The 24,934-nt window shown below is 45.1% G+C and overlaps 1 protein-coding gene across 12 annotated transcripts in view; it reads right to left on the bottom strand.

Moving 5' to 3' along the window:
- Positions 1-24,934, bottom strand: part of LOC121820615 (uncharacterized) — a 76,800-nt gene that overhangs the window by 6,094 nt on the left and 45,772 nt on the right. For 3 of the 12 annotated variants that reach the window (XR_009597543.1, XR_009597545.1, XR_006061218.2), the window contains exons 2-4: positions 18,454-18,834; positions 4,059-4,355; positions 2,191-2,622 (exon numbers count right to left, since the gene is read on the bottom strand). Coding sequence is in view for 7 of the 12 variants with exons in the window: in XM_060403086.1 (XP_060259069.1) it covers positions 2,348-2,622; positions 4,059-4,355; positions 18,454-18,834 (953 nt within the window). In the remaining 5 variants the exon portion in view is untranslated. Of the gene's footprint in view, positions 1-1,157; positions 2,623-4,058; positions 4,356-18,453; positions 18,835-24,934 lie in introns of those variants that run through there. The other 9 variants (XM_060403086.1, XM_042255924.2, XM_042255921.2 and 6 more) reach the window with 5 other exon arrangements.

Genomic DNA, 24,934 nt, shown 5'->3' with positions numbered 1-24,934 from the left:
ATGTATGGATGTGAGAGTTGGACCGTAAAGAAGGCTGCTGCTGCTGCTAAGTCACTTCAGTCATGTCTGACTCTGTGCAACCACAGAGATAGCAGCCCACCAGGTTCCCCCATCGCCGGGATTCTCCAGGCAAGAACACTGGAGTGGGTTGCCATTTCCTTCTCCAATGCATGAAAGTGAAAAGTGAAATTGAAGTTGCTCAGTCATGTCTGACTCTTAGTGACCCCATGGACTGCAGCCTACTAGTTTCCTCCGTCCATGGGCTGAGGGAGAACCAAAGAATTAATGCTTTCAAACTGTGGTGCTGGAGAAGACTCTTGAGGGTCCCTTGGACTGCAAGATCAAACCAGTCAATCCTAAAAGAAATCAGTCCTGAGTATTCATTGGAAAGACTGATGCTGAAGTTGAAGCTCCAATAATATGGCCACCTAATGCAAAAGCTGACTCATTGGAAAAGACTCTGATGCTAGGAAAGATTGAGGGCAAGAGGAGAAGAGGACTAAAGTGGGTGAGATGTTTGTATGGCATCGCCAACTCAATGGACATAAGTCTGAACAATCTCCATGAGATAGTGAAGGATAGGGAAGCCTGGCATGCTAGTCCATGGGGTTGCAAAGTGTAGGACACGACTTAGTGACTAAACAATAAGCAACAAAAGAACCCACATGGAACCAATGCTGCTGACATGCACTGTTTATGGATGCCCCCCAAGTTCCCAGTACTACACGGGACTCAAATGTAAAATTTCCTAGTTCAGAAAGAGGCAGTGGGACAAGAAGTAGCGGTGATCAGGTGCTGGGGACCAGCCCCGGTGGATCCAGGGTAATTCCAAGCGGGGATGGCACGGCGAGAGAGATATATAGATTTAGACAGAGATAAGGAAAGAGTTTGCAGTTAAGAGAATAGAGGAGAGAAAGAGCTGTGTATTCCTCGATTTACATAGAAAGCCAATAAAGCCTGAGACAAGAGAATTACACCATCTACATAAGGCTACAGGCACCCACTTGAATAGCGGAGGGTGCCCCGCCTTGGGATCCCTTTTGCGTGGGTCTTAGAAGCCCAGGCAAATAAGTAGACACGATGAGCCTCTATGCTCCAGATGGAAATCAGCCAGAAAATAGAGTAAGAAAGAAAAAGAAGAGACGGGGGAAGCCAGATTTCCAAGAAACTTGTTTGTCCTTTATTTTCCAGGAAAGCTTTTATACTTTTTTTGTACATAGAGATCAATGGATAATACAAAGTCATGCAGGGTCAGCAGCCCTGACCTTTATTGAGACTAGGCTTTCTCTCTGCATACCTAGCTGTATACACAGGTCTTAGGTGATTTACATCATCTTCTGGCCAGGAGGCCTGTTAGCATTTTATGGCCCTTTTCTGATAAGGGTCCATCAACCAGAAAACTTATTTGCCCTAAAAGTGTTGTTCTTACTAAAGTCTGGTGCCACTCTCAGAAAGCACTAATTAAGGTTACATTCTTACATAGCAAGGACACAACAATTTATAAAAAGGAAAGAGGAGAACAGTGATTTATAACAAAGAGAAAATTCATTAACTCAAAAGTCTAGTATTGCTAACATCAAAACTACTATATTCTTTTTTCTACATCCCAATTACATTGATTAATATCCTCCAGGTGTCTAAAAGATAAAGGATATGGAGGTCGGCGGCAGTCATTAACTCAACAATGAAAACCCTCCACCAATATAATTCTTAGCTCTTTAAAAAAGGCTCTGCGTCTTTAAGATGTTTTAAGCTTCATACCTCTCGCAGTTGGGAGACTGTAAACAATCACATGCATAGTTGTAAAAATCTGGGTAAGGCAAGTTAGCCATCAGAGGGGTTTGAGCTGAAACACTCCTTTTATATGCAGGAGACTGTTAACTGGAGCTCTAAGTTAACTTTTTCCAGAGAAAGGTGGTCAGGGATAGCCCCTGTTAATGTCAGAAATGTTGGTGAAAGTCATAAAATAATAAAACAGACAGATTCTGGTTTTGGGGTAGATGTTCAAGAAGGCCCACGGGGGTTTCCTCAAGGCCTGATCTCGCCTTTGCCTATCAGGCCTCTTCATCATGACCTTTGCCACGGGTGGGATTCCCCATGCTGGCTTCTGGCAATTAGGTTTGATAAGCACAAGTGCAGCTGCAGAGGAACCTGGTGCAGCCCTCGATGATCACAGCTCCCGCCTCTCACCTGGTACATGCCTTCTTGATATTCTTCTTAACTTGGCTCTGTCCCGTTGCCATCATCATGGCTCCTGTGGTCCTCCTGCAATGCTTCTGCTGAGTCACACACATACACAGAGTGGAGCTTAAATCTCAGTCTCAAAAACCTGTGCCCAGTTCCATGGTTATGACCCCAAAGCCATTTTCACACCCATCAGCCCTTTTGCAGGGGGAAATCTCTGAGCAGCAAAATGAAGAAGAACGAGTTTCAGTGAAAGAGTGGAGTTATCTGGGGAGGGAAAAGAAGTGCAACTTGCCTCTTCCAGTATCCATGTTCCTTTACCTCTTATACATTTTCCAAAAGCACAGTCAAGTTCCCAGGAAGAATAGCACAACCACGATGGTCCATAGGATGCCTCCAAGGGGGCCAGCAACCGTCTGTCTGTGTGAACCTGTTTCCCTCACACAGAGAAAATGGAGAATGGTTAAGGGAAGACAATTTTAAATACCCATTGCCACAGGGAGATAGAGAGAACACATGGAGAAGTCTAAAGTCCTGGTTCAGAAGTTGGAGAGGTAAGAGTGCAGTAGGTTCATTCATAACTGAACTGAGAAAATACCACCTTGTACACATGCCTTCAGGGTGGGCCTTCCAGAGGATGTGATGCATAAACTGAGTCTTGAGGGAGGAGTAGGAGTTCCCCAGATATTCAAGGTGGGCACAGAATTTCAGAAAGGAGGAGCACCATGTTCAGGGAATGTTACTGTCAGATCATCAACCCTGGGGGGTTGCCATCACCCTATGCTGCATGCTGGAGAGGGACAGAGCAGGAAGGAGACAGATGAAGAAGATAAGAGGGAGAAAGAATCTCCTTCTCAAGCGTCTTGCTGAATGTTTATTTTATCTGAGAGTCCATGATGAGGTTGAGGGGAGGGTAATAGGGGTTTAAGTGATGCTGATATATCAGATCCCTCCAGCAGGTCAGGTATCCCTTGTGGAGGATGGGTTAGAAGGGCAAACTACACATATTCTTTCATGATTCATGAATGTGAGCAAACATTGCCAGAATCTTTGCTTAGGAGATGAATTCAAAGAAAACAAGACATGGCCTCTGCCCTCAAGGTGTTCTAAGTTACACAGGAGACAAGTCCATAAACCATTGTTAACTCAGTGTGGGGTGGCCTTGGATCACTCCTTTAAAAAGGTTACAGCACCTGCAAGGCCCTGTACCAAATGAGATGGAGGTTCCTTTTCTTCGAACATTATTAAGAGCAGAACCATAACCAAGCACAGGACCCTGTGTAACCATATTTATCACTCCCCCATGAAGCTGGCCTTTAACTGAGAGACATCCTTCAACAGGAGTAAGTAAGAAAGTGAAGGATTCTTGACTTTGGAGGACTGATGGTAGAGGAATCAGCATTTCCAGAGAGTTGGAAGCTTGTAATAGCAAGACTCATTCAGGGTCTCTGTGTAAACAATTCAGTGTGAAATATGTGAGGAGAGAGACGTGGGCAGAGAAGCAGTTGAGCCCTGACTCCTGCAGGGAGACACTGGAGGTCAAATCCCTCAGATGACACAGTTGGCACAATCCAATTCACTTTTTCTAAAGACCACACTAAACACACAATGAATGATGAATGAGTGTGGGGAGAGTTACTGAAAGGCTACTGTCTGGATCAACAATGGCAAGAGATGGAGAGGAGAGCATGGATGTAAGAGAAATTTAAAAGCAGAAGCAAATTGGTTGCGCTTCCCAGGCTGCTGTATCTGGTGACCCCGGTGGAATGTGGTGCTAATATGGTGCTCTCACAGTGGGGAGAATAGGCCAGAGCTCTCACCCCAGTACACTTGAACTCTGGGAGTGTCCCTCCCCTCTGGCAGGTTGTACTCACTATGAGAACAGACTTGCACAAAGTCTACAGAGGCAGTTTTCTTGTCCACATGGTTGCTGACCACACAGGTGAGTCTGGCATTGGGCTGACTCAGGGACAAGTTCATAGTCAGTTGCCAGGTGTTGGGAGCTAGTTCTGGTGTCCCACTCCACTCCAGCTCCCTGGGAAGGCCCTTACTCTCCCAGGCCACCTTCAGCTCCTCTCTGTTTCCTGGGGACTTGCACTCCAGGGTGACATTGCACCAGCCTGGTGTGATGGATGATGACTTGACCAGAATCTCAGGAAGGATCACAGGCTCTGGGGTAGGTGAGACAAAAGAATGAAGCATCACATGTGTGGAGAACATGGCAGTTCACATTCTCTCATCCATTGTCTCACTGAAGCTCTGGCAACCTCCCTCTCAGGATGGTCAATGCATTTCCCAGAAGAAACACTATTTTGCCAAATCCCAAATATACAACAATGACAATAAGAAAGGAAACAATTGAGGTAAACCCTATGTGATCTTACTAGATTACCAAGCCTTAAAATTCTTCCATTAAAAGGAAAAGCTATATGCTGGACCTCACCTTCCAGGATTCATTGTATATAAGAAATTGGGATGTTTCCTTCTTTCCAGGGGAAGAAGTCAGGAAAGGAAGGACTTGACATGCTCCAGGACCATTGCCCTGCTTCTGCTGTTCAGATGATGCCTGGGACTGCACAGCCCTTATGGAGCATTGACATATTGCCTGTGCTGGGATGCCAAAAGTAGAGACATTTCTGAGAGATGCAGTGGTAGTGACCGGGAACTACAAACCAAGTGTGGTTAGAACATGCCACTAAACTTGAGGTCCACACAGGCAGAGAAGTCACGGACAAGTTTGTCATAGATATCACATGGGAAACAAAAGCTGTCAAAGTCACTCTCATAGCAGATATTTCCCTATGCAACAGAAACTTTAGGGGGAAAAAGAGTTGACTAAATGAGGCTGTTAAGATGTATCGCTGTGTAAATTTTCCCCTATATCTATTGAGGACTTGAGAGCTGGATTTGAGAGGTCTTTGTGAGCAATTGTGTCTCTGGCCTTTTCATACCAGAGTTTGAGCAAGCTCCAGGAGTTGGGGATGGACAGGAAAGCCTGGCATGCTGCAATCCAGGGAGTGGGAAAGAGTCAGACACGACTGAGTGACTGAACTGAATTGAGACCTCTGGCTGGTAAGAAAAGGGAGGACAGGGAGGACTACCTACATAAGGATTTCCAAATTGTGGTAGATGAATAGGGCCGCAATCTCCAGAACCTCTGAATGTGTTAGGTTATTTGGCAAAGGGAAATGAAAGTAACCAATGAATTAAGGATATTTATTAACTGACCTTCAAATAAGGAGATATTCCAGAATATATGGTTGGAACCAATGTAATTACAAGGGTCCTTACAAGAAGAAGGAAGAAGAGGAGGAGGTCAGAGAGATCAATGTGAGGAGGAATTGTCCCTCCATTGCTGGCTGTGAAGATGGACAAGTGTGACCATGAGCCAAAGAATGCGGGCAGCCACTAAAAGGTACAAGGTGAAAGAAAATGTTTGTTCCTCTGGAACCTCCAGGAAGGCACACAGCCCTGACAGCACTGAGAAATGGAGCATTTTCTGCAATATCAATATACAAGGATGTCACAGCCATCAGTGATTCCAGCCCCCAAATGTGAATTTCTGAGCTCAAGAGGGGCCCAGAAAGAACAATGCCTGTTATCTTCCAGCCATCAGTCATTTCCCATGGAGATCTCTAAGGGGCTGCGGTGGTGGAGGCAGGAGGTGTGTGAAAAAGCCCCAGAGAGCTGAGATGAATATGAAAGGAATGACTTCAGTAAGCCCAGACTTTGGCACCTTCCCACACATAGAAAAGTGCTAAATTCCTTGAGATATCTGTTTTTCTTTAATTAACAATTATGTTTTGATGTTCAGACTACCCGCCCCTTGTTGCAAACTTCTATATGACCTGACTCCTCCCTCTGCCTCCTCAGAGCAGTTCTCTCAGGGTTACTTGAGATGCTGTCTCTCAGGCTTGAAATCCTAAATATGTCCACCGAATAAAACATAATTCGCAATTTCTAGGATGCAACTATTTTTTAAAATTGACTTGATTTAGCCCAGTGAGACCCCTATCTGACTTCTGATATCCAGAAAGATAAAATAATACTTTTGTGTTTTAAGCCACTAACTTTACACTAATTTGTGATAGAAGCAATAAAAGATTAATACACAAATCAAATAAACTGAGTCCTATAAAGAATAATAATTATCATGACAAATACTAATGAAGAATTATGGATGGAGGTTCATAACATTGTACAGGAGGTGGTACTCATAATCATCCCCAAGAAGAAATGCAAAAAGGCAATGTGGTTATCTGAGGAGGCATTACAAACAGCTGAGAAGAGAAGAGAAGTGAAAAGCAAAGGAGAAAAGGAAAGATATATCCATCTAAATGAAGAGTTCCAAAGAATAGCAAGGAGAGATAAGAAAGCTTTCCTCGGTGATCAATGCAAAGAAATAGAGGGAAATGATAGAATGGGGAAGACTAGAGAGCTCTTCAAGAAAATTAGAGATACCAAGCGAACTTATCATGTAAAGATGGGCACAATAAAGGACAAAAACTGTATGGTCCTAACAGAAGGAGAAGATATTAAGTGAGGTGGCAAGAATACACAGAAGAATTAAACAAAAAAGATCTTAATGACCCAGATAACCATGATGGTGTGATCACTTAAGTAGAGCCAGACATCCTGGAGTATGAAGTCAAGTGGGCCTTAGGAAGCATCCCTACAAACAAAGCTAGTGGAGGTGATGGAATTTCAGCTGAGCTATTTCAAATCCTAAAAGATGATATTGTTAAAGTGCTGCACTCAATATGCCAGCAAATTTGGAAAACTCAGCAGTGGCCATGTTGCAAAGTACAACTATTGAGAAACCAAGCACTGCACTTGGAGGGTTGGAGAACTCAGGTTTAGTAAGCCAGCAGTCCCAGATGAGCTAGCGCTCTGAAGTTCTGGGAGCCTGAACTTAGGATGAGCTTTACTCTTATAGGTTCCATACACACAGTTACACTTGGCACCGGTTGATTGATTACCTGGTTGCTATGGTATACGGGCAGTTACAGAGCACGGGAGTTGCTATGGGTTATGTGCAGGGAATTGCCAAACAGAAACTCATAGAAACAGGATTAGAACATTCCATACCTATCAGAACATATTATGCTAATAGTCGATTGCTAGGTCATCTTGTTCCTATCTTGGCGCAGCAAGCATACTTTACAGAAGCAGAACTAGCATGAAGTTATTTCTGAATGTAAGTTTTAAATTTTCCTCTTCAGTCTCCCCTCTTGGAGCCCCTTAAATCTTAAAAGGCATCAACTCCCTGATCTTCTTGGCCCAGGGGCTAATAACCTCTTAGGCTAGGAGGTGTGTGGTGCCCTCTGTCTGCGGCAGCTTCTGCTAGGCTGGAAACTGTCCTCAGGATAAATGGCAAAAGGCACGATAAGAGGAGGCAGGTCCCAAGGAAGAGTTGAACTATTCATACTAGAGTTTTGAATCCTCCTAGATAAGAAAACCATCCCTCAAGTAGCTCTCCAGGATTCCATCCCTTCTAAGTCTGGACTGGAACATGAGCTATTTTAGTCATTTTCCTGGTTATTTCTTCTATGACTTTGCCTTTATCATCTATCTGCAGACAACAGTTGCTAAGACTGAACTTCCCACATATGCACCCCCACCCCCTGTAGCTGGTAAGCAATGTAGAGCCAGGTGGTTCTGATAGATAACATTATGCATCTTGGTTTGTTGTTCTGCCAATAAGTTAAGAAACTTGACCATTTCATTAGTAAAGATCTCAACCACCGCCAGGAGCCAAACAATTCTGTTAAGCATGTAAATTGGGGTTTGGTAGCCCCAGGACCCATCTTCTGCCCAATTGGCTGGCCCATAGTATTGGATTATACATTCAGGAGGCCATTCATCATCTTTCTAATTTCCAATCTGTAGAGATCTGCACTTTTTGATGAGGCCTCTGTCTTTATAAACTGGGACTCCCAATGATTCACCTTGGGCTAGGGGAAGTAGGAAAAAGGAGAGATGATTAATCCCCAATAAGCATGCCTCCTGACCAGTTGGCTGGCAAAATTGAATACACGTTAGCCCCACAAATCCAGTATAATAATCCTTCTGGAGCAGGCCAATGGCCTTCAGTGGACCAGTCATCCCATCTGGTCTTTAAATTGGGGAAGCTTGAGAGAGGGTGAGGATTAGGCTCTGTATAGTTTGTGTTTCCCCACCAATCAGAGGTGTGAGTAGTTGCACTATAATATCTTTGGCCAAGACAAGTGAGTCTTCCTACTGGAACATTGAATATTGCGCCCCACAGCACTGGACAGTTTTTGCCAATTATGGAAGTCTTTAAATGCCAAATTCTGACCCTGGTTTTCTTGACTTCCGCTGAGCTGTTGAAGGGTCTCTTGAGATCTGATTCTTTAGCTTCCCAGGGCCTTTGTTCTCCCATCTTAGTTAACCCACACACATAGCAAGAAATAACCATTAATGTCTGGGCTATCGTCTCTGCTAGAGCTAAGAACAGGTTTTTAGTTTTGACTGAAACAGGAGGGGGACCACTTTCTATCTCTTTATAAAAAGAATGGAAGAGCTTGTGTGTGGATGCCAGGAATGGAACAAAAATACTCTGGAAATCCAACACAGTTCCTGGGTCAGCACCTCTCCCATTGATATAAATACCAATTTTAAAACCTTTTTTTTTTTTCTTTCATTTTGAGTCCCCAGGGTTGAAGATAGTGAAACTGACAGGATTATACATCCCTAGTTCACAACTGGGGACAACAGTTCCCTCTTGAAGGAGAGTTATCTTCTTTTATCTTTCCAGGTTGTCCATGTGACACAGCTCCAGTGAGGACAGTAAGCCCAGTAATCACCATAGCAAGAGCATTGGGTGGGTGCTAATTCACACATAGATTTGTCATTAAACACATACTCTTGTCCCATGATAAGCCCCACATTTTATAGTATTCCAGGGGGTTCTGTTAATAGCAGCACACACATCAAAGTGAACTGATGCCAGAAATTCTAAATTTGTAATTCGTGTCTGGTTAATCAGAAGCCCTCCTTCTTGGTGCCGAACCTCTAACCAGTCTTCATTAGGAGGCGATCTGGTGGTCAAAACAAGTGTATTGGCCTTCTTGTTGACAAATAGAATAGGTTGCCTTGTTATGAACACAGGTTTCTTGGGCCTCTCCTTGGCAGGGGAAGTGAGTTATGGTGAAGCAAGGTCCAGGTGACCCCCTGACCTGATCTAGTCATGTGAATGCATGGAGTACATGTGGGGTCTGTTTTACTTTCTAATACACTATAGCTCAGCAGGATATAAACTGCTATTATACAAAACACTTGATCCTACTTAATAATCCCATTACTTTGAGGATAGATTGTAGCCAAAGCAGTCTCTCATGTTTGACCCACAGAAAGCATCAAGGCCAGTTGTGCAACCAGTCCCTACCTGGCAGGGTGTCATTGTAACCCTGACTTTCAGATGTCCCTTGTCAAATTCCTCAAGTTTCCACCATGTGTGGACCGCCAGCCCTGGAGTGACTGGAGCAGGGTTGAAGATCTTGGGCAGGATTTGGGTCTATATGAAGGAAGACCCAAAGTGGCTGGTTCAGATGAGCCTCAGTAGTCCAGTTCTCTCGCACTTCTAGAGGTGCTACTATCTACACCCAGGTATGATGAATCCAAGAAGTGACACTTGTAACTTAGCAACAGTAGGGGTCGCCAGGATGACTGTTTGAGGGCCTGTCCAGACTGGCTGAAGTGGTTCCTCTTTCCAATCGTTAACCCGTACCTCATCTCCTGGCTTACAGGAATGAACCCAATTGCCCTAAGGAACGGGGGTCCTTTCTAAGGTTTCTCGAGTAATATGGCGAAAGACTCTTCCCAGGGGCTGGAGGTGTCAGGACATCCTCAGGTCAGCTGGTTGTTGGGAGTCTCCCTTGAGGTTCCCTATCACTGGAGGTGGTCTCCCATATAAGATATCAAAGGGAGAATAGCCTGAGGACCACATGGTGCACTGGGCCCAGAGCAAGTCTGGGGTAGCATGTCAATCCAAGGAAATTGGGTCTCCTGACAGAGCTTAACTAACATAGTCTTGAGGGTCTGATTCATGTGCTCAACTTTCCCTGAGCTTTGTGGCCTGTAAGCAGTGTGGAGCTTCCATTTGACTCTCAGTGTCTTGGACAAAGTCTGGATTATCTCAGATACAAAGACTGGCCCGTTGTCATATCCTATGGAGAGAGGTAGTCCATACCTTGGGAATATCTCTCTTAGTAGGGCCTTGGCCACCTTGCATGCCTGTTTAACATGCCTGGGATAGGCCTCAGCACATCCCTAGTAGGTGGAGACTACCACAAGTAAATATTTAGAACACTTGCAGGGCGTGACTTCAGTGAATTCAATTTCTAAATCTTCAAAGGGCAGTGTCCCAATTGTCTGAACCCCTGGGCTGGGTTTTGGTCCTTGGCTGGCATTGTTATGTGCACAAGTCACATACTTAGCGCAGATCTGGGGACACAGAGTCAGGAGCCTAGGAACGAAATAGTAGCAGCTCAGTAAACTTTCCAGTGCAGTTTTCTTTAGGTGAGTTGTCTCATGGTACTGTTTCACCAGCTGGACTGCTATATTGCTGGGGACAAAGACCCTTTGGTCTGGAAGCCTCCACCCGCCCTCTTTTTCTTTTGTTCCTCCCTCATAGAAAGCCCATTGATCTTCCTTGGTATATCTCAGGGATGGAGGCAATTCTGGGGCCAAGAGTATCTTAGAAATTGGCTCATGGCCTACCGTGGGACTTGGTTGGGTTGCTGCCTTCTTGGCTATCTGGTTGGCCAACCGATTCCCTTTGCTAACTGGATCAGTTCCTCTTTGATGGCCTTTGCAATGAATGACTGCCACTTGGGAAGACTTTCAAACTGCCTCTAACAGCTGAAGGATTTCTTCTTTGTTTTTGATCTCTTTTCTCCCTGTTGTCAGTAGTCCCCTTTCTTTATAAAGGACTCCATGAACATGTAAAGCAGCAAAGGCGTACCTTGAGTCAGTGTAGATATTGACTCGCTTTCCTTCAGTGTGCCTTAATGCCTGGATAAGTGCCCACAGCTCAGCCCGTTGTGCTGCCCACCCTTGTGGAAAGGCCTCAGACTTTACTATCTTGTCTGTTATTGTTATTACATAGCCTGGCTTGTGTTGTCTGCCCTGAAGAAACTGCTTCCATCAGTGAACAATTCCACTTCTGGGTTTTGGAGGGGAACATCCATCACATTTGGCCTGCTCAAGTAAATTTCATCTATGACCTCTTTGCAGTTATGATTAGGGGTTCCCACCTCCTTAGGTAAGAAGATAGTGGGATTCAGCATTTGCACAGTCTCAAAGTGGACCCGTGGCTTTTCACAGAGTAGTCCCTGATAGTGAGTCATCCTGGTGTTGGTGAGCCACTTGTGCCCTTGGCTGTTCATCAGCGCAGTAACAGCATGGGGAAATTTTACATTTATATTTTGTACTGTATCTGCTTCTCTAACCAGGACCACAGTGGCAGCTAATGCCTGGAGACATAGAGTCCATCCCATGGTCACAAGATCCAGTAGTTTGGGCAGATATGCGACCAGGCACTGCCATGGCCCAACTGTGTGAGGACCCCCAGTGCAGTGTGATTTTACTACACATGAAGGGGTTAAAGTCCCATGTCACATCTAGCAGCTCTAATGCTGGAGCGCTGGTCAAAAGTCTCTTTATCTCCCTGAAGGCTTTTTCTTGTTTAGGCTCCCACTCTAGGGGGTCCTTACCAGACCTTGCTGTGGTTTCGTGCAATGGTTTGGCAATTTCAGAAAAACCAAGTATCCAGATCTGGCAAAATCCAGCAGCCCCAAGGAACTCACAAACATTTCTTGGTGCCTGGCCAAGGTATTAAGCAGATGGTTTTTTTCCTATCATGCCCAAGTGCCCGGTGGCCTCTAGAGGTGACAAACCCAAGGTACTGACCTCCTGTCTGCAGATCAGAACCTTTCTCCATGACATCTTATACCCCGTGGTGGAGAGTAGAACCAGCAGGGCTTTGGTGGCTTTCCAGCAGTCCTTTTTGGTTTGACTGGCTAGAAACAGGTCATCTATTTTCTGGAGTAGGGTGCAGTTCAAAGTTTCTCTGGGGAAGGCAGCAAGATCCACAGCCAGGACTTCACCAAACAGGGTAGGTGAGTTCTTGAAGCCTTGCAGCAGTCAGGTCCAAGTCAGCTGTGTCTGTCTCCTAGTGTGTGGGTCTTCCCACTCAAAGGCAAAGAAGGGCTGGCTGGCCCCTGACAGTAGAAACAGAAGAAGCCATCCTTGAGATCGAGAGAGGTGAACCAGCTTGCATAGCTGAGTAAGAGGCTCAGGAGTGTGTAAGGGTTTGAGACCACTGGATGGATAGTGATCATTGTGTTGTTGATGGTGCAAAGATACTGGTTATGGAGACAGTCGTTCCCTCCAGGTTTCTTAACTGGTAGGAGCAGAGTGTGGAGCAGTGAAGAGAGACTGACAAAATTTTGGTGCCATGCAGGCATTGGATTCCCAGGCATGCCTCCTGTGGTATTGGATATTGCCTCTCTCTGACAGGAGTGGCCCTTGGCTTCATGTCCACCATGATGGGCATGTAGTTTTTGGCCAAACCTGGGGGCCCCTTTTCTGCTCAGACAGCAGGAAACTCCTTTAGCAGGCTGGTTGGATTTGTCTGTTCTCTCTCTGTGGAATAGAGGCACACTTCATCTTCCCTGGACATGGTCACAGCCATCATCAGAGCTGATTGCCTCCACAGGATGAGGCTTGCATGCTTCCTGGGGGCAAAGGTAATCTGCACTCCAAGCTTTGTCAGTTAAGTCTCTGCCCAGTAGGGGAATGGGGCACTCCAGTAAGTACAAGATTCGTGAGTCACTAGGGGGCCTTGCTGGCATGAGGGGGCCTTGCAGAATGAGTGGGCAGTCCTGTCCCCTGTGGCCCTAATGATAGTTGCTGTTTGACCTGTGAGGGGAGTCACAGGTGTGATTATTACAGAGCATTCAGCTCGGGTGTCCACCATAAAAGTCATTGATTGCCCCTCTGCTTTCATTGCCACCATAGGCTGCCAGGAGACCTAGTCTGATTCTCCTCCTGCCAGCCTGATAAGGTCTTAAATGACTGACTCAGGCTGGTACCTTCCTTTGTTGAGTTGATTGAACTTCTTTGACCATTCACACATCCTTCTGTGATGGGAGCATTCATTCTTTCAGTGTCCGGTCTCTTTGCAATAGGTGCACTTATCAAGATGTAGTAGTGGTCTCTTCTTATCTTCCCCTTTCCAAGGGGGAACAGTCTGTTTCACTGGATCTGAGTTCCCCAGTGCAGCAGCCAGCAATGACAGCTTCTACTTCATTCACTTGTCAGCCATCCTTTGGGCTTCTCAGTAGTGGTTCACAAACACCCTGTTTGCAACCTCCAGCAGCTGAGTGGCATTCATCCCAGTGAAGCCCTCAAGTTTCTGGAGCTTATGTTAGATGTCAGCATAAGACTGAGCCACAAACGCCGTGTTAACCACGCGTTGGTTTTCTTGCACTTCAAGGTCAAAAGGGGTGTACACCCAGGATGCTTCACACAGTCTCTCATAGAACTCCATGGGTGATTCACCTGGCTTCTGGTGCACCTCTGTTGTCTTAGACATATTGGTTTGTTTTCTGGCTCCTGCCCTCAACCCCTGTAGCAGGGCTTGCCAGTACTTGTCGAGGGAGTCCTTCCCATCCAGGCCATTGAAGTCTCAGTTGTGCCAAATGTCCAGGGTAGCCCCCAGGGTGCCTACCCTTGGATCCATCTCTGAGCCTCTGAAAGGATTCAGCAACATTTCTCAGTGTTGAAGAGAGTCAGGAGAAGATGGCAACAATTGCCTTGGGTAGGTTTGTGGGTGTGAAAAATAGACTCAAAAAGATCAATCACTGCCTGCAGTTTCTCTGAGTAAGATGGAGTGTGGTGTTTCCAGTTGAGGAGGTTGGTAGTGGTAAAGAGTTGGTAATAAAGGAATGGGCATCCTAGCTGGACAGGGTCATCCTCATTAATCGGGGAGTGGAGGAGCTCAGCTCTCTTGTAAAGGCATCAGCAGGGCTGTGGGCTGTTGAGCTGGCTGGTTGTCTGAGCGAAGTTGCTGTGGGCTCAGAGGGTGCTCTGGATTTGGAGGTGATGGAGACACAGATGGTGGAGGGCTGTCTGGTAAAGGGTGAGGAGGCTGAAATGGCGGAGCAGTTGGAATGTAGGGCAGAGGCACAGGAGGCTCTTCTTCAGGGTCCCCTTGGTGGATAACCTTTTTACAGCCCTTTTTTGTTTCCCTGGTGGCTCAGAGATTAAAGCATCTGCCTGCAATGCAGGAGACCTGGATTCGATCTCTGGGTCGGGAAGTTCCCCTGGAGAAGGAAATGGCAACCCACTCCAGTATTCTTGCCTGGAGAATCCCAAGGACGGAGGAGCCTGGTGGGCTACAGTCCACAAGGTCGCAAAGAGTCGGACATGACTGAATGACTTCACTTCACTTCACTTCATTTCACTTGCCTTTTCTTGGAGCCAGCTGGGCCACAAAAATCCTACAATGTCCCTGCTGGTTTGCACAGAACTGAACCCAAGGAGTTAGCTGATTGGTGGTTTGCAACCAGGAGTCTATGAAAGGAAACTGGTCTGGGTGCCCAGGGGTCCCTGTCACCGCTCAGTATACAGCTCTAACCGTAGGAAGGTCTAGAGTACCCTCTGCAGGTCAACCCACCCTTGAAGGTGGGCCATTCTGACTCACACAAGGTGCAGATCTTTCCCGAGGTCATCTTAATCCCACAGTCTCCAGAGAAGTTTTTCTTAAAATTTTTCATCATACAATCTAAAACAGTTGGCTTAGAGTAGCTTCCCCCATATTGACAAATGGAACCTACCTCTCTGACCAGGAAGGAGATGGGTGCACACAGGAAGGGCCTTGTCTTAGGGTCTTATAGCCTAGGTAGCACTGACATCACCACTCCTGGAAAGCCCAGTATTCCCACACAGTGCAATTACGGGTCTCCTTGAAGATGGCCCTGATCGCTAAATGCCTCAGGGAGACAGGACTGAAAGGAGGCAATCCCTTGTCATGGGATTCATGGAGGAATAATTTCAGGTGGGGTTCCAGAGGGGGTTTGGGGTGATTGACCCTCTCGCAGGCACTGAACAAGTGGAGAGAGCAGTATGCATACTCCTTGCCTGGATGAAGGGCCTGAAACCCTTGGGGAATCAGGGAATCATAAGGAAAAGGTGAAAGAGCAAGGCAGCCTCATAATGAGAATCCAAAAGTATGCAGAAGCATGTCAGAGTGTGCCCCTCCACACCCTCTGGCTCAAGGGACCAAGAGAAAGGGAGGTACAGAACTGCCTGGCAAAAGAGGCAAGTTTTTTGAGGAAAACTCAATTTCTCAATAATTGGCTCAAAGAGTCAGCAGATGGAAAGGGAAAATGAGCATTCAAAATTTTAAGAAAATAATTTTGGCAGAGGATCCTAGAGCAAAAGAGCCATTTGTATATATACAACTTCTAAATCAAATCAGTAACCAGTTGTCCCCCTCCCTGTGTATCCTTCCTTGTGTTGGTGGCACGAAGACAAACAAGTGTGGGTACCCCCTCCAAGAGGAGACCATTCAGGTGCCCACCTGGCCATGTCCGCATGGGGAACTTAGGTACCTCTTAGCTTTGGCAGGTCAGTATAAGCCCCTGACCAGGATCTGACTCACAGGGAGGGACTGGGTCCCTAAGAGGCAGACTCTTCCCTGAACCATATGAGGTCACCACAGAACCACAGGTTAGGACCCACTCAGAATCCAAAACCATGAGTGCTGTGTAGCCACACAATCACCCTGGAACGAGGACAAACCAGGGCATTCACTCATACACACATTCAGACCAGAGGTCATCACAACAGCTCCCTTCTCCGTAGTTCCCAGGGTTCCCTAACTGTTGCTCAAGGAGATGATCAATCTCCTCTTCTACCCATTGAGGTACAACATGACTGGGGACTGGCCCTGGGGCCTTACCTTATTGAGAAGTCTTGCCTGGTGAGTTGGCCCATCCCTCCAATGAGTCCAGTCAGGGCTCAGCCACATGGAGTGTCAAAATGGCAGTCCAAAAGAGAACCCAGAAAACCATCAAGGTCCTCCTTGTTTGTCTCGGATTTCCTTCACTCCGAACTGGCCAAGCCACTGGTGCAGTGTCTCAAGGGGCCAGTGTGGTTGGAATCTCCCTGGGACTTCCAGAAATGTTTCAGAAGTCAGACCATTGAGAAACCAAGCACCACACTTGGAGGGTTGGAGAACTCAGGTTTATTAAGCCAGTAGTCCCAGACAAGCTAACCTTCTGAGGTTCTAGGGGCCCAAGTTCAAGGTGAGCTTTACTCTTATAGGGTCAGTACACATAATTGCAGTTGGCACTGATTGACTGGTTATCTGGTTGCTATGGGTTATGGGCAATTACAGAGCACAGGAGTTGCTATGGCTTACCAGTAGCAAATTTCCAAACAGAAACTCACAGAAGCAGGAACAGAACATTCCACACTTAGCAGAATATCTTATGGTAGTAGTTGATTGCTAGGTCATCATGTACCATCTTGGCCCAGCAAAAACATCTAACTGAAGCAGAATGAGCATCAAGTTATTTCTAGCTGAGTGTAAGTTTTAAATTTTCCTCTACAGCCACAGGATTGGAAAAGATCAGTTTTCATTCCAATCCCAAAGAAAGGCAATGCAAAAAATGTTCAAACTACCAGAAAATTGCACTCATCTCACACGCTAGTAAAGTAATACTAAAAATCCTCCAAAATAGGCTCCAACAGTATCTGAACTGAGAATTTCCAGGTGTTCAAGCTGGATTTAGAAAAGGAAAAGGGACCAGAGATCAAATCACCAACATATGTTGATTATAGAAAAAGCAAGAGAGTTCCAGAAAAACAACTACATCTCTTTCACTGACTATGCTAAAGCCTTTGACTGTGTAGATCACAACAAACTGTGGTAAATTCTTAAAGAGATGGGAATACCAGACCACATTACCTGCCTCCTGAGAAATTTGTATGCAGGTCAAAACCAACAGTTAGAACTGGGAATGGAACAATAGACTGGTTCCAAACTGGGAAAGGAGTATGTCAAGGCTGTATGTTGTCACCCTGCTTATTTAACTTCTATGCAGAGTACATCATGTGAAATGCCAGGCTGGATGAAGCACAAGCTGGAAACAAGATTGCCAGGAGAAATAGCAATAACCTCAGATAAGCAGATGACACCAAGCTTATGGGAGAAAGAAAAGAGGAACTAAAGAGCCTCTTGATGAAAGTGAAAGAGGTGAGTGAAAAAACTGGCTTAAAACTCCACAACAAAAAACTAAGATCATGGCACCCAGTACCATCACTTCATGGCAAATATATGAGGAAACAATGGAAACAGTAACAGACTTAATTTTCTAAGGCTCCAAAATCACTGCAGATGGTGATCACAGCCATGAAATTAATAGACACTTGCTCCTTGGAAGCAAAGCTATGACCAACCTAGACAGCATATTAAAAAGCAGAGACATTATTTTGCCCACAAAGTTCCATCTAGTCAAAGCTATAGTTTTTCCAGTAGTCATGTATTGATGTGACAGTTGGACCATAAAGAAAGCTGAGAACCAAAGAATTGATGTTTTTGAATTGTGGTTTTGGAGAAAACCTTTAAGAGTCCATTGAACTGCAAGGAGATCAAACCAGTCAATCTTAAAGGAAATCAGTCCTGAATATTCATTGGAAGGACTGCCCCATTGGAAGGACTGATGCTGAAGCAGAAGCTCCAATACCTTGGCCACCTAATACAAGGAACGGACTCTTCCCAGCATCAGAAAAGTCTGATGCTGGGAAAGACTGAAGACAGGAGCAGAAGGGGAAAACAGAGGATAACATGGCTGGATGGCATCATCTACTCATTGGACATGAGCCTGAGCAAGCTCTGGCAGTTGGTGATGGACAATGAAGCCTGGCATGCTGCAGTCTATAGGGTCGCAGAGTCAGACATGACTGAGTGACTGAACTGAACTGAACTGAACTGATGACGAATACACTTCTCACAAATTTTCTTTCTCCTTTTCCAAAACACTGAAATTATTTTATCCCTGGTTTGAATCCCAGCTCTGCTCATTTGTGGTAAACTTACTTATCCTAATTCTGAATGAGAAAATAGGATATGAAGACTGATGTCTTGAAGGGATCCTGAAAAATGGAGCCTGTGTGAAACTCCTACCACAAAATCAGGAGGGAAGCCATAGGGTAGGGTGTGGAGGCGTCACTTACCATTGACAGTGAGGCGGAAAACCTGGGTAAATTCTCTTCCTCCAGTGAAGCTGGCTCGAGCCCGGTACTGCCCACTGTCCTCTGGGGTCAGGTTCTCAATCCTCAGGGATGTCACATTGGGCACATGGACCCTCTGCTGGTACTTGTCCTGGAGGCTGACCCAGGTTGGGGTGTCTTTCCCACGGTGGACTCGCATGAAGACTCTGTAGTTTGACTCAGGGCCAAAGCCCCACGAGACCTCCTCTGGGTCAGCTTCTTGCTTCTTGGTCACATGAAACAACACAGAACCTCCTCGTATCCCCTGCAGGGGAACATGGGCTCCAGAATCCTGAGCTTCAGAACCACGTGGTCCAGGATTATGGGCCACTGTGCTGCAGATGCCTAGGACAATGGAGATAGTAGTTTTTCAGTTAAGAAAAGAAGAGAAAGCAACAGAACTCATCTTTTTCATGAAATCCAACCAATACACTCTCCTGATTCTTGGAATGCAAATACAATGAATTTGAAATAATTCTGGAATCTAATCCTGGTTCTGGTGGTGCCTAACCTTGAACAATTTACTTAAACTTGCTAACCCAGATTTTCCTTGCTTGGCTGAAAATGATGTGTGTGAATTATGTGAGATCATGGTCTGAATCACATTTTCAGGTACATATAAGTGTCAAATTGTAGAAGGAGCTACCACAGTGCCTCCCAAAGACCCTCCTTCCCCCCGTTCACACCATTTTGACACCTCTTCCCCTGGAATATGGGCTGCACCTAGTGATTTGCTTCCAAGGAATAGAATACAGACACAGATGGATGTCTCTCCATAATACTAGGTTACACAAGACAGTGACGTCCTTCTTCCTTACACACATACTCTCTTTCTCTCCTTCACTCTCTTTCTCACTCTGAGGAATACACCTGTCATGTTGTCAGCAGCCCTAAGAAAGGGCCCACATGGCAAGGAACTGAGGGAGCCTCTGGCCAACAGCCAGGGAGAAACTGAGGCCCTCAATCCAACAGGCAGAGAAACTTGCCTCCCATCAGCGATTGCCCAAGTGAGCTTAAAAACAGATCCTTCTCAGATGACCCCGGGCTGATGCAGCCCCAGCCAAGACTTTGATTTCAGTTGGGGACATCTTGAGCCAGACAGGACCCAGCTGAACTACCCCTAAGCCCTGACCCACAGAAATTGTGAAACCATATTGGGTGGTGATTAAGGCACTAAGTTTTGGGGTGACTGTTTATACAGCAATAGACACCTAATACAAATATGAAAGCTGCTCTCCTTCCTGTTCTTTACATGCAGGGTAGTAGTTAGGACAGATAGACTGTGCTGTGTAAAAAACAGTTATAATACCCCAGGGTCTTAGAACAAGGGGTGTTTATATCACCCACCCCAGGTCCCAAAAGAGAGTGAGAGAGAAGTCCTATCACACATGGAGGAGGTGCCACCTCCTTGTAGCTGCACCCATGGAACTCAGAGCATCCTCACAGGCTCCCAGCCCCACAGCAGGGAGGGGAGACTGGAGAATCACCCAAGGGTTTCCCTGCTTCTGTCCAGAAATAGTGTGATTTCTGTTTTTGCTTTTTTGCCACCAATGGTCACAAGGCCCTGGCTAACTGCCAGCGACTAGAATATGAGAGGGAGCACGTGAGTATTTAGTGAATTCTGCTGTCCCTGCCACCAAGTCAGCACTTCCCAACAAGTCCCTGAGAGATCGCAGTGGGCCTTCCTCAGACACTTTACTGCAGAACTGTGACCAGTTGGCACTTTCCCCTCAGGGCCAATTGCTCCAGAGCTTATTTTCTCCCTTGAGGCTTAAACTCCAGGGACCTGATACCCTCTGCCCTTTAGGGGACCATGGTAGGACAGTACAGGACCAGGGAAAGTGCCACAGAATACCTGTATCCTGAAAGGAAAAACAATCTCCTTCTTCCAGCATGTCAAGATTTGCCTGGGTGCGGCTCTGACTGCCGGGGACACAGTCTTCTCTCCAAATCAGTGCATTCTCATCTCAAACCTGCCTCCCTCCTGCTGTACTAATGCCTATTCCTGGTCTCACTGGAAGCAGAGAATAGCTCATGCCAGCATTCATAAGCACAGGTGTTTCAGATATTTTTGTATTCATTTAATCATCAACTCATTTAATAAGGCATTTCCTCAGGATCAGGCCTTCACCACAGTCCTTTCAGCTCCTCTTACAGAACTCACAGACCCTCCTACAGACCCTCATAATGAGGTTAATGACCTTTTAGTCCCAAGTCAAAAGGCTTCACAACATGTATCAGTAGGGAAAGTGGTCCATGAGAGTAAAAGTTATTCATTCATCCATATATCCTGTCTGGCTCCTCAGAGCTCATCCTTTGTCCCTTCTTTCTATACCTCACTCCCCTATGAGACCCTAGTGCAAGACTAAGTCTGGTGCAAAGGACTGCTGCCCTGCAAAGCAGCAGTCACCAATCTTTTGAAACTAGTGACTGGTGTCATGGAAGACCATTTTTCTGCAGACTGGGGATGGTTTCAGGATGATTCAATCATATTGCACTTATTGTGCACTTTATTATTATAATGATACATTGTGATATATAATGAAATAATTATATAGCTCCCATAATGCAGAATCAGTGGAAGCCCTGAGTTTGTTTTCCTGAGCTTTGGTAGTAATTTGAGTGATGGGGAGTGGCTGTAAATACAGATGAAGCTTCACTCACTCACCTGCCATTTATCTCCTGCTTTGTGGCCAGGTTCCTAACAAACCAGGGACCAGTGCTTGTCCATGTCCCAGGAATTGGGGGCCCCCACATCTGGTCCCTTCACTTCATGGGAAATAGATGGGGAACAGTAGAAACAGTGTCAGATTTTATTTTGGGGGGCTCCCAAATCACTGCAGATAGTGACTGCAGCCATGGAATTAAAAGATGCTTACTCCTGGGAAGAAAAATTATGACCAACCTAGATAGCATACTCAAAAGCAGAGATATTACTTTGCCAACAAAGGTCCATCTAGTCAAGGCTATGGTTTTCCAGTGGTCATGTATGGTTGTGAGAGTTGGACTGTGAAGAAAGCTGAGTGCTGAAGAATTGATGCTTTTGAACTGTGGTGTTGGAGAAGACTTAAGAGTCCCTTGGACTGCAAGGAGATCCAACCAGTCCATTCTGAAGGAGATCAGCCCTGGGATTTCTTTGGAAGGAATGATGCTAAAGCTGAAACTCCAGTACTTTGGCTATCTCATGCAAAGAGTTGACTCATTGGAAAATACTCTGATGCTGGGAGGGATTGGAGGCAGGAGGAGAAGGGGACGACAGAGGATGAGATGGCTGAATGGCATCATTGACTCGATAAACGTGAGTCTGAATGAACTCCGGGAGATGGTGATGGACAGGGAGGCCTGGCGTGCTGCGATTCATGGGGTCGCAAAGAGTCAGACACGACTAAGCGACTGAACTGACTGACTGACTGACTGTAAAGGGCACACCCTGGTGTGAGAATGGACTCCCCCACACAGTTCACAGAAGGTCAATTGAGAAGAACCGGGCAAAACTTTGCTACCAGTCCCTCTAAACAAATCAGAACACAAACCCAATGGCCAGAAGGTCCCCATGACACAGTGCCCTATCCCTCTCTCACCAGAAACAGAGCTGGCACAAAACTTGATCTTAGAATATAGCCTCCAGAACTAAGGGAAACAAATGTCTGTCCTTAAGCCACTTGGTCTGAGGCATCTTGTTTTGGCAGTCCACACAGTGTAACACACCCTGCAGATTTTAGAGAGAATATATTCCTGCTGACACCTTGATTTTGGACTTGTGAGCACCAGAACTGAAAACATACATTTTCGTTCTTTTATGTCATCCAGATTTGGGATTCTCAAGAAGAGATTAGTGCCTAAACAGGAAGAAGAAAAGAAAGAGAGAAGTCTCTCTCTCTCTCTCTCTCTCTCTCTCTCTCTCTCTCTCTCTCTCTCTCTCTCCCCCCCCCCCTTTCTCTCTCCCTTTCTCTCTCTCTCTCTCTCTCTCTCTCTCTCCCCCCCCTTTCTCTCTCAGCCCTCTCCGCATGTCTGTCTGTCTTTCTTATGTAATCTTTGAGTCCCAGAAACTGTAGGAAAAACAAAAGAACTCTAACATATCTCTCTAGTGAAATAAAATTGAGAGAAGGGAAAGCTTACATTTTACTGTTGACATTAAGGTACCTAGTCAAATGGGATGTAATGTCATGCAAAGTTCATTGTTATTTCAAGATGTCTGTTTACAAATGCTTTCCAGGTGGCACTGGTCGTAAAGAATAAGCCTGCAAATGCAGGAGACTTAAAAGACATGAGTTCAATCCTCGGGTCAGGAAGATCCCCTGGAGGAGGGCATGGCAGTCCACTCCAGTATTCTTGCTTAGAGAATCTCATGGACAGAGAAGCCTGGAGGATTATAATCTGTTGGGTCACAAAGAGTCAGATACAACTGAAGAAACTTAGAATGAATGTTTACAAATGCTCTCTAATCCACTGAATTTTATATAACTCTGACAAGTTCATATAATGACTGAGATACTAAATCCAAAAATTAAAACAATAGAAGTTTTCCAAAGTTTCTTCACTCTGACAAGTTCATATAATGACTGAGATACTAAATCCAAAAATTAAAACAATAGAAGTTTTCCAAAGTTTCTTCAGAATTGATACTTCACTGGGCCTTATTATTTTTCATCAGTTTTTGTTTAATTTCATTATAAACACATAACCTGTGATGAATGAGATATACAGAGAACAAGATAGTTGAGGAGTAGGTGGATGCAGAGCACATCTCCCTCCACAGATCCATCAGGAATGCACCTTCAGACACAGAAGTGCTTGCAGAACACCACCTGAGAGCAGACAGGAGTACCTGCCCACTGGAAAACAATATATGGAAGCATGAAAAACTTGGTAGGATAAACGCACTAGGGGGGGAAACAGTTAGTAGGACTGGACCTGCCTCAGCAGTTGGGGAAAATGAAGTAGGCATCTGACCCCACATCAGGGCAATTGTCTGGGTAAGAGGAGAAACATTTAAGGCTGAGAGTGAAACAGCTGATCTGTGGCAGCCTAAATGGAAGGAGAATCAAATAGTCTTTGCTACAGTCATACCCCAGACAGGGACACAGGTCCCCTAGGCAGTGTCTGGGAGCTGGAATGCAGGGATTGTGGAGTAATCCCAGGGCAAGGGCTGCTGTTGACTGCAGAGAGGCAGACCTAGGGGACCTGAGTCAGCATGTTGTGATGGGAAACGCCTGTGGAGGAAAGTCAAGCAGCCATGGAAGCAAGGCAATACTGCTGAGTCATGCATCGGGGGTGGAGCTAGGGGGGTTGCACAAGTGAAATCCAGGGGCACCTTGCTTTGGCTTTTTTCTCCAGTGTCTGCTTTAGTTAGTTGTGTTCTTAACTGGTAGATATCATTTTTGGTTTCCTTTGTTCACCAGGTCAATCTATTGTACTTTATTTTTGTTTGTTCTGATTTTGCTTAGGAGTGTATATGTATATGTGTATATTCCATTATTTAATTACTTTCCTGATTTTGTAACTGCCATTTGTCAAATCAAAAAATCCTTAGAAACAAATGACAAATTGATGACAACTCAAGACCTATGAGATGCAGCAAAAGCTGTTCTAAGAGGGAAGTTCATAGCAATACAATCCTATCTCAAGAAACAAGAAAAACCTTGAATAGACTACCTACCATTATACCTAAAACAACTGGAAAAAAAGAACAAAAAAGTCCCAAAATTAGCAGAAGGAAAGAAATCACAAAGATCAAAATGAAAAAGAAATGGAAGAAATAATAGTAAAGATTAATAAAACTAAAAGCTGGTTCTTTGAGAAGATAAACAAAATGGACAAACCTTTAGCTACACTCATCAAGAAAAAAGGGAGAAGAATCAAATCAACAAAATTAGAGATAAAAAAGGAGAGGTTAAAAGACAATGCAGAAATACATAGGATTATAATAAAAGACTATTATGAACAACTATATGGCAATATAATGGATAACCTGGAAGAAATGGACAGATCCTTAGAAAAACTCAATATTTAAGACTGAAGCAGGAAGAAATAGAAATTATGAAGAACACAATTATAAGCACCGAAATAGAAGCTGTGATCAAAATTCTCCCCAGTAAAGGGAAGCCCAGTAACAAATGGCTTCACAGAATTCTATCAAACATTTAGAGAAGAGCTAATGCCTATCCATCTAAAACTCTTTCAAAAACTTGCAGAGGAAGGAACACTTCCAAACTCATTCTATGAGGCCACCATCACCCTGATAACAAAATCAAACAAAGACAACACACAAAAAAGAAAACTATAGGCCAATATCACCGATGAGCATACATGCAAAGATCCTCAACAAAATTTTAGGAAACAGAATTCAACAACACATTAAAAAGCTCATACACCATGATCAAGTTGGGATTATTCCAGGGATGCAAGAATTCTTCAGTAAACACTAATCAATCAATGTGATACA

This window comes from Ovis aries, chromosome 1, assembly GCF_016772045.2.
Source record: "Ovis aries strain OAR_USU_Benz2616 breed Rambouillet chromosome 1, ARS-UI_Ramb_v3.0, whole genome shotgun sequence".
NCBI lineage: Eukaryota > Metazoa > Chordata > Mammalia > Artiodactyla > Bovidae > Ovis > Ovis aries.
The sequence above is the reverse complement of the archived record's forward strand: the minus strand, read 5'-3'. Positions and strand labels throughout refer to the sequence as shown.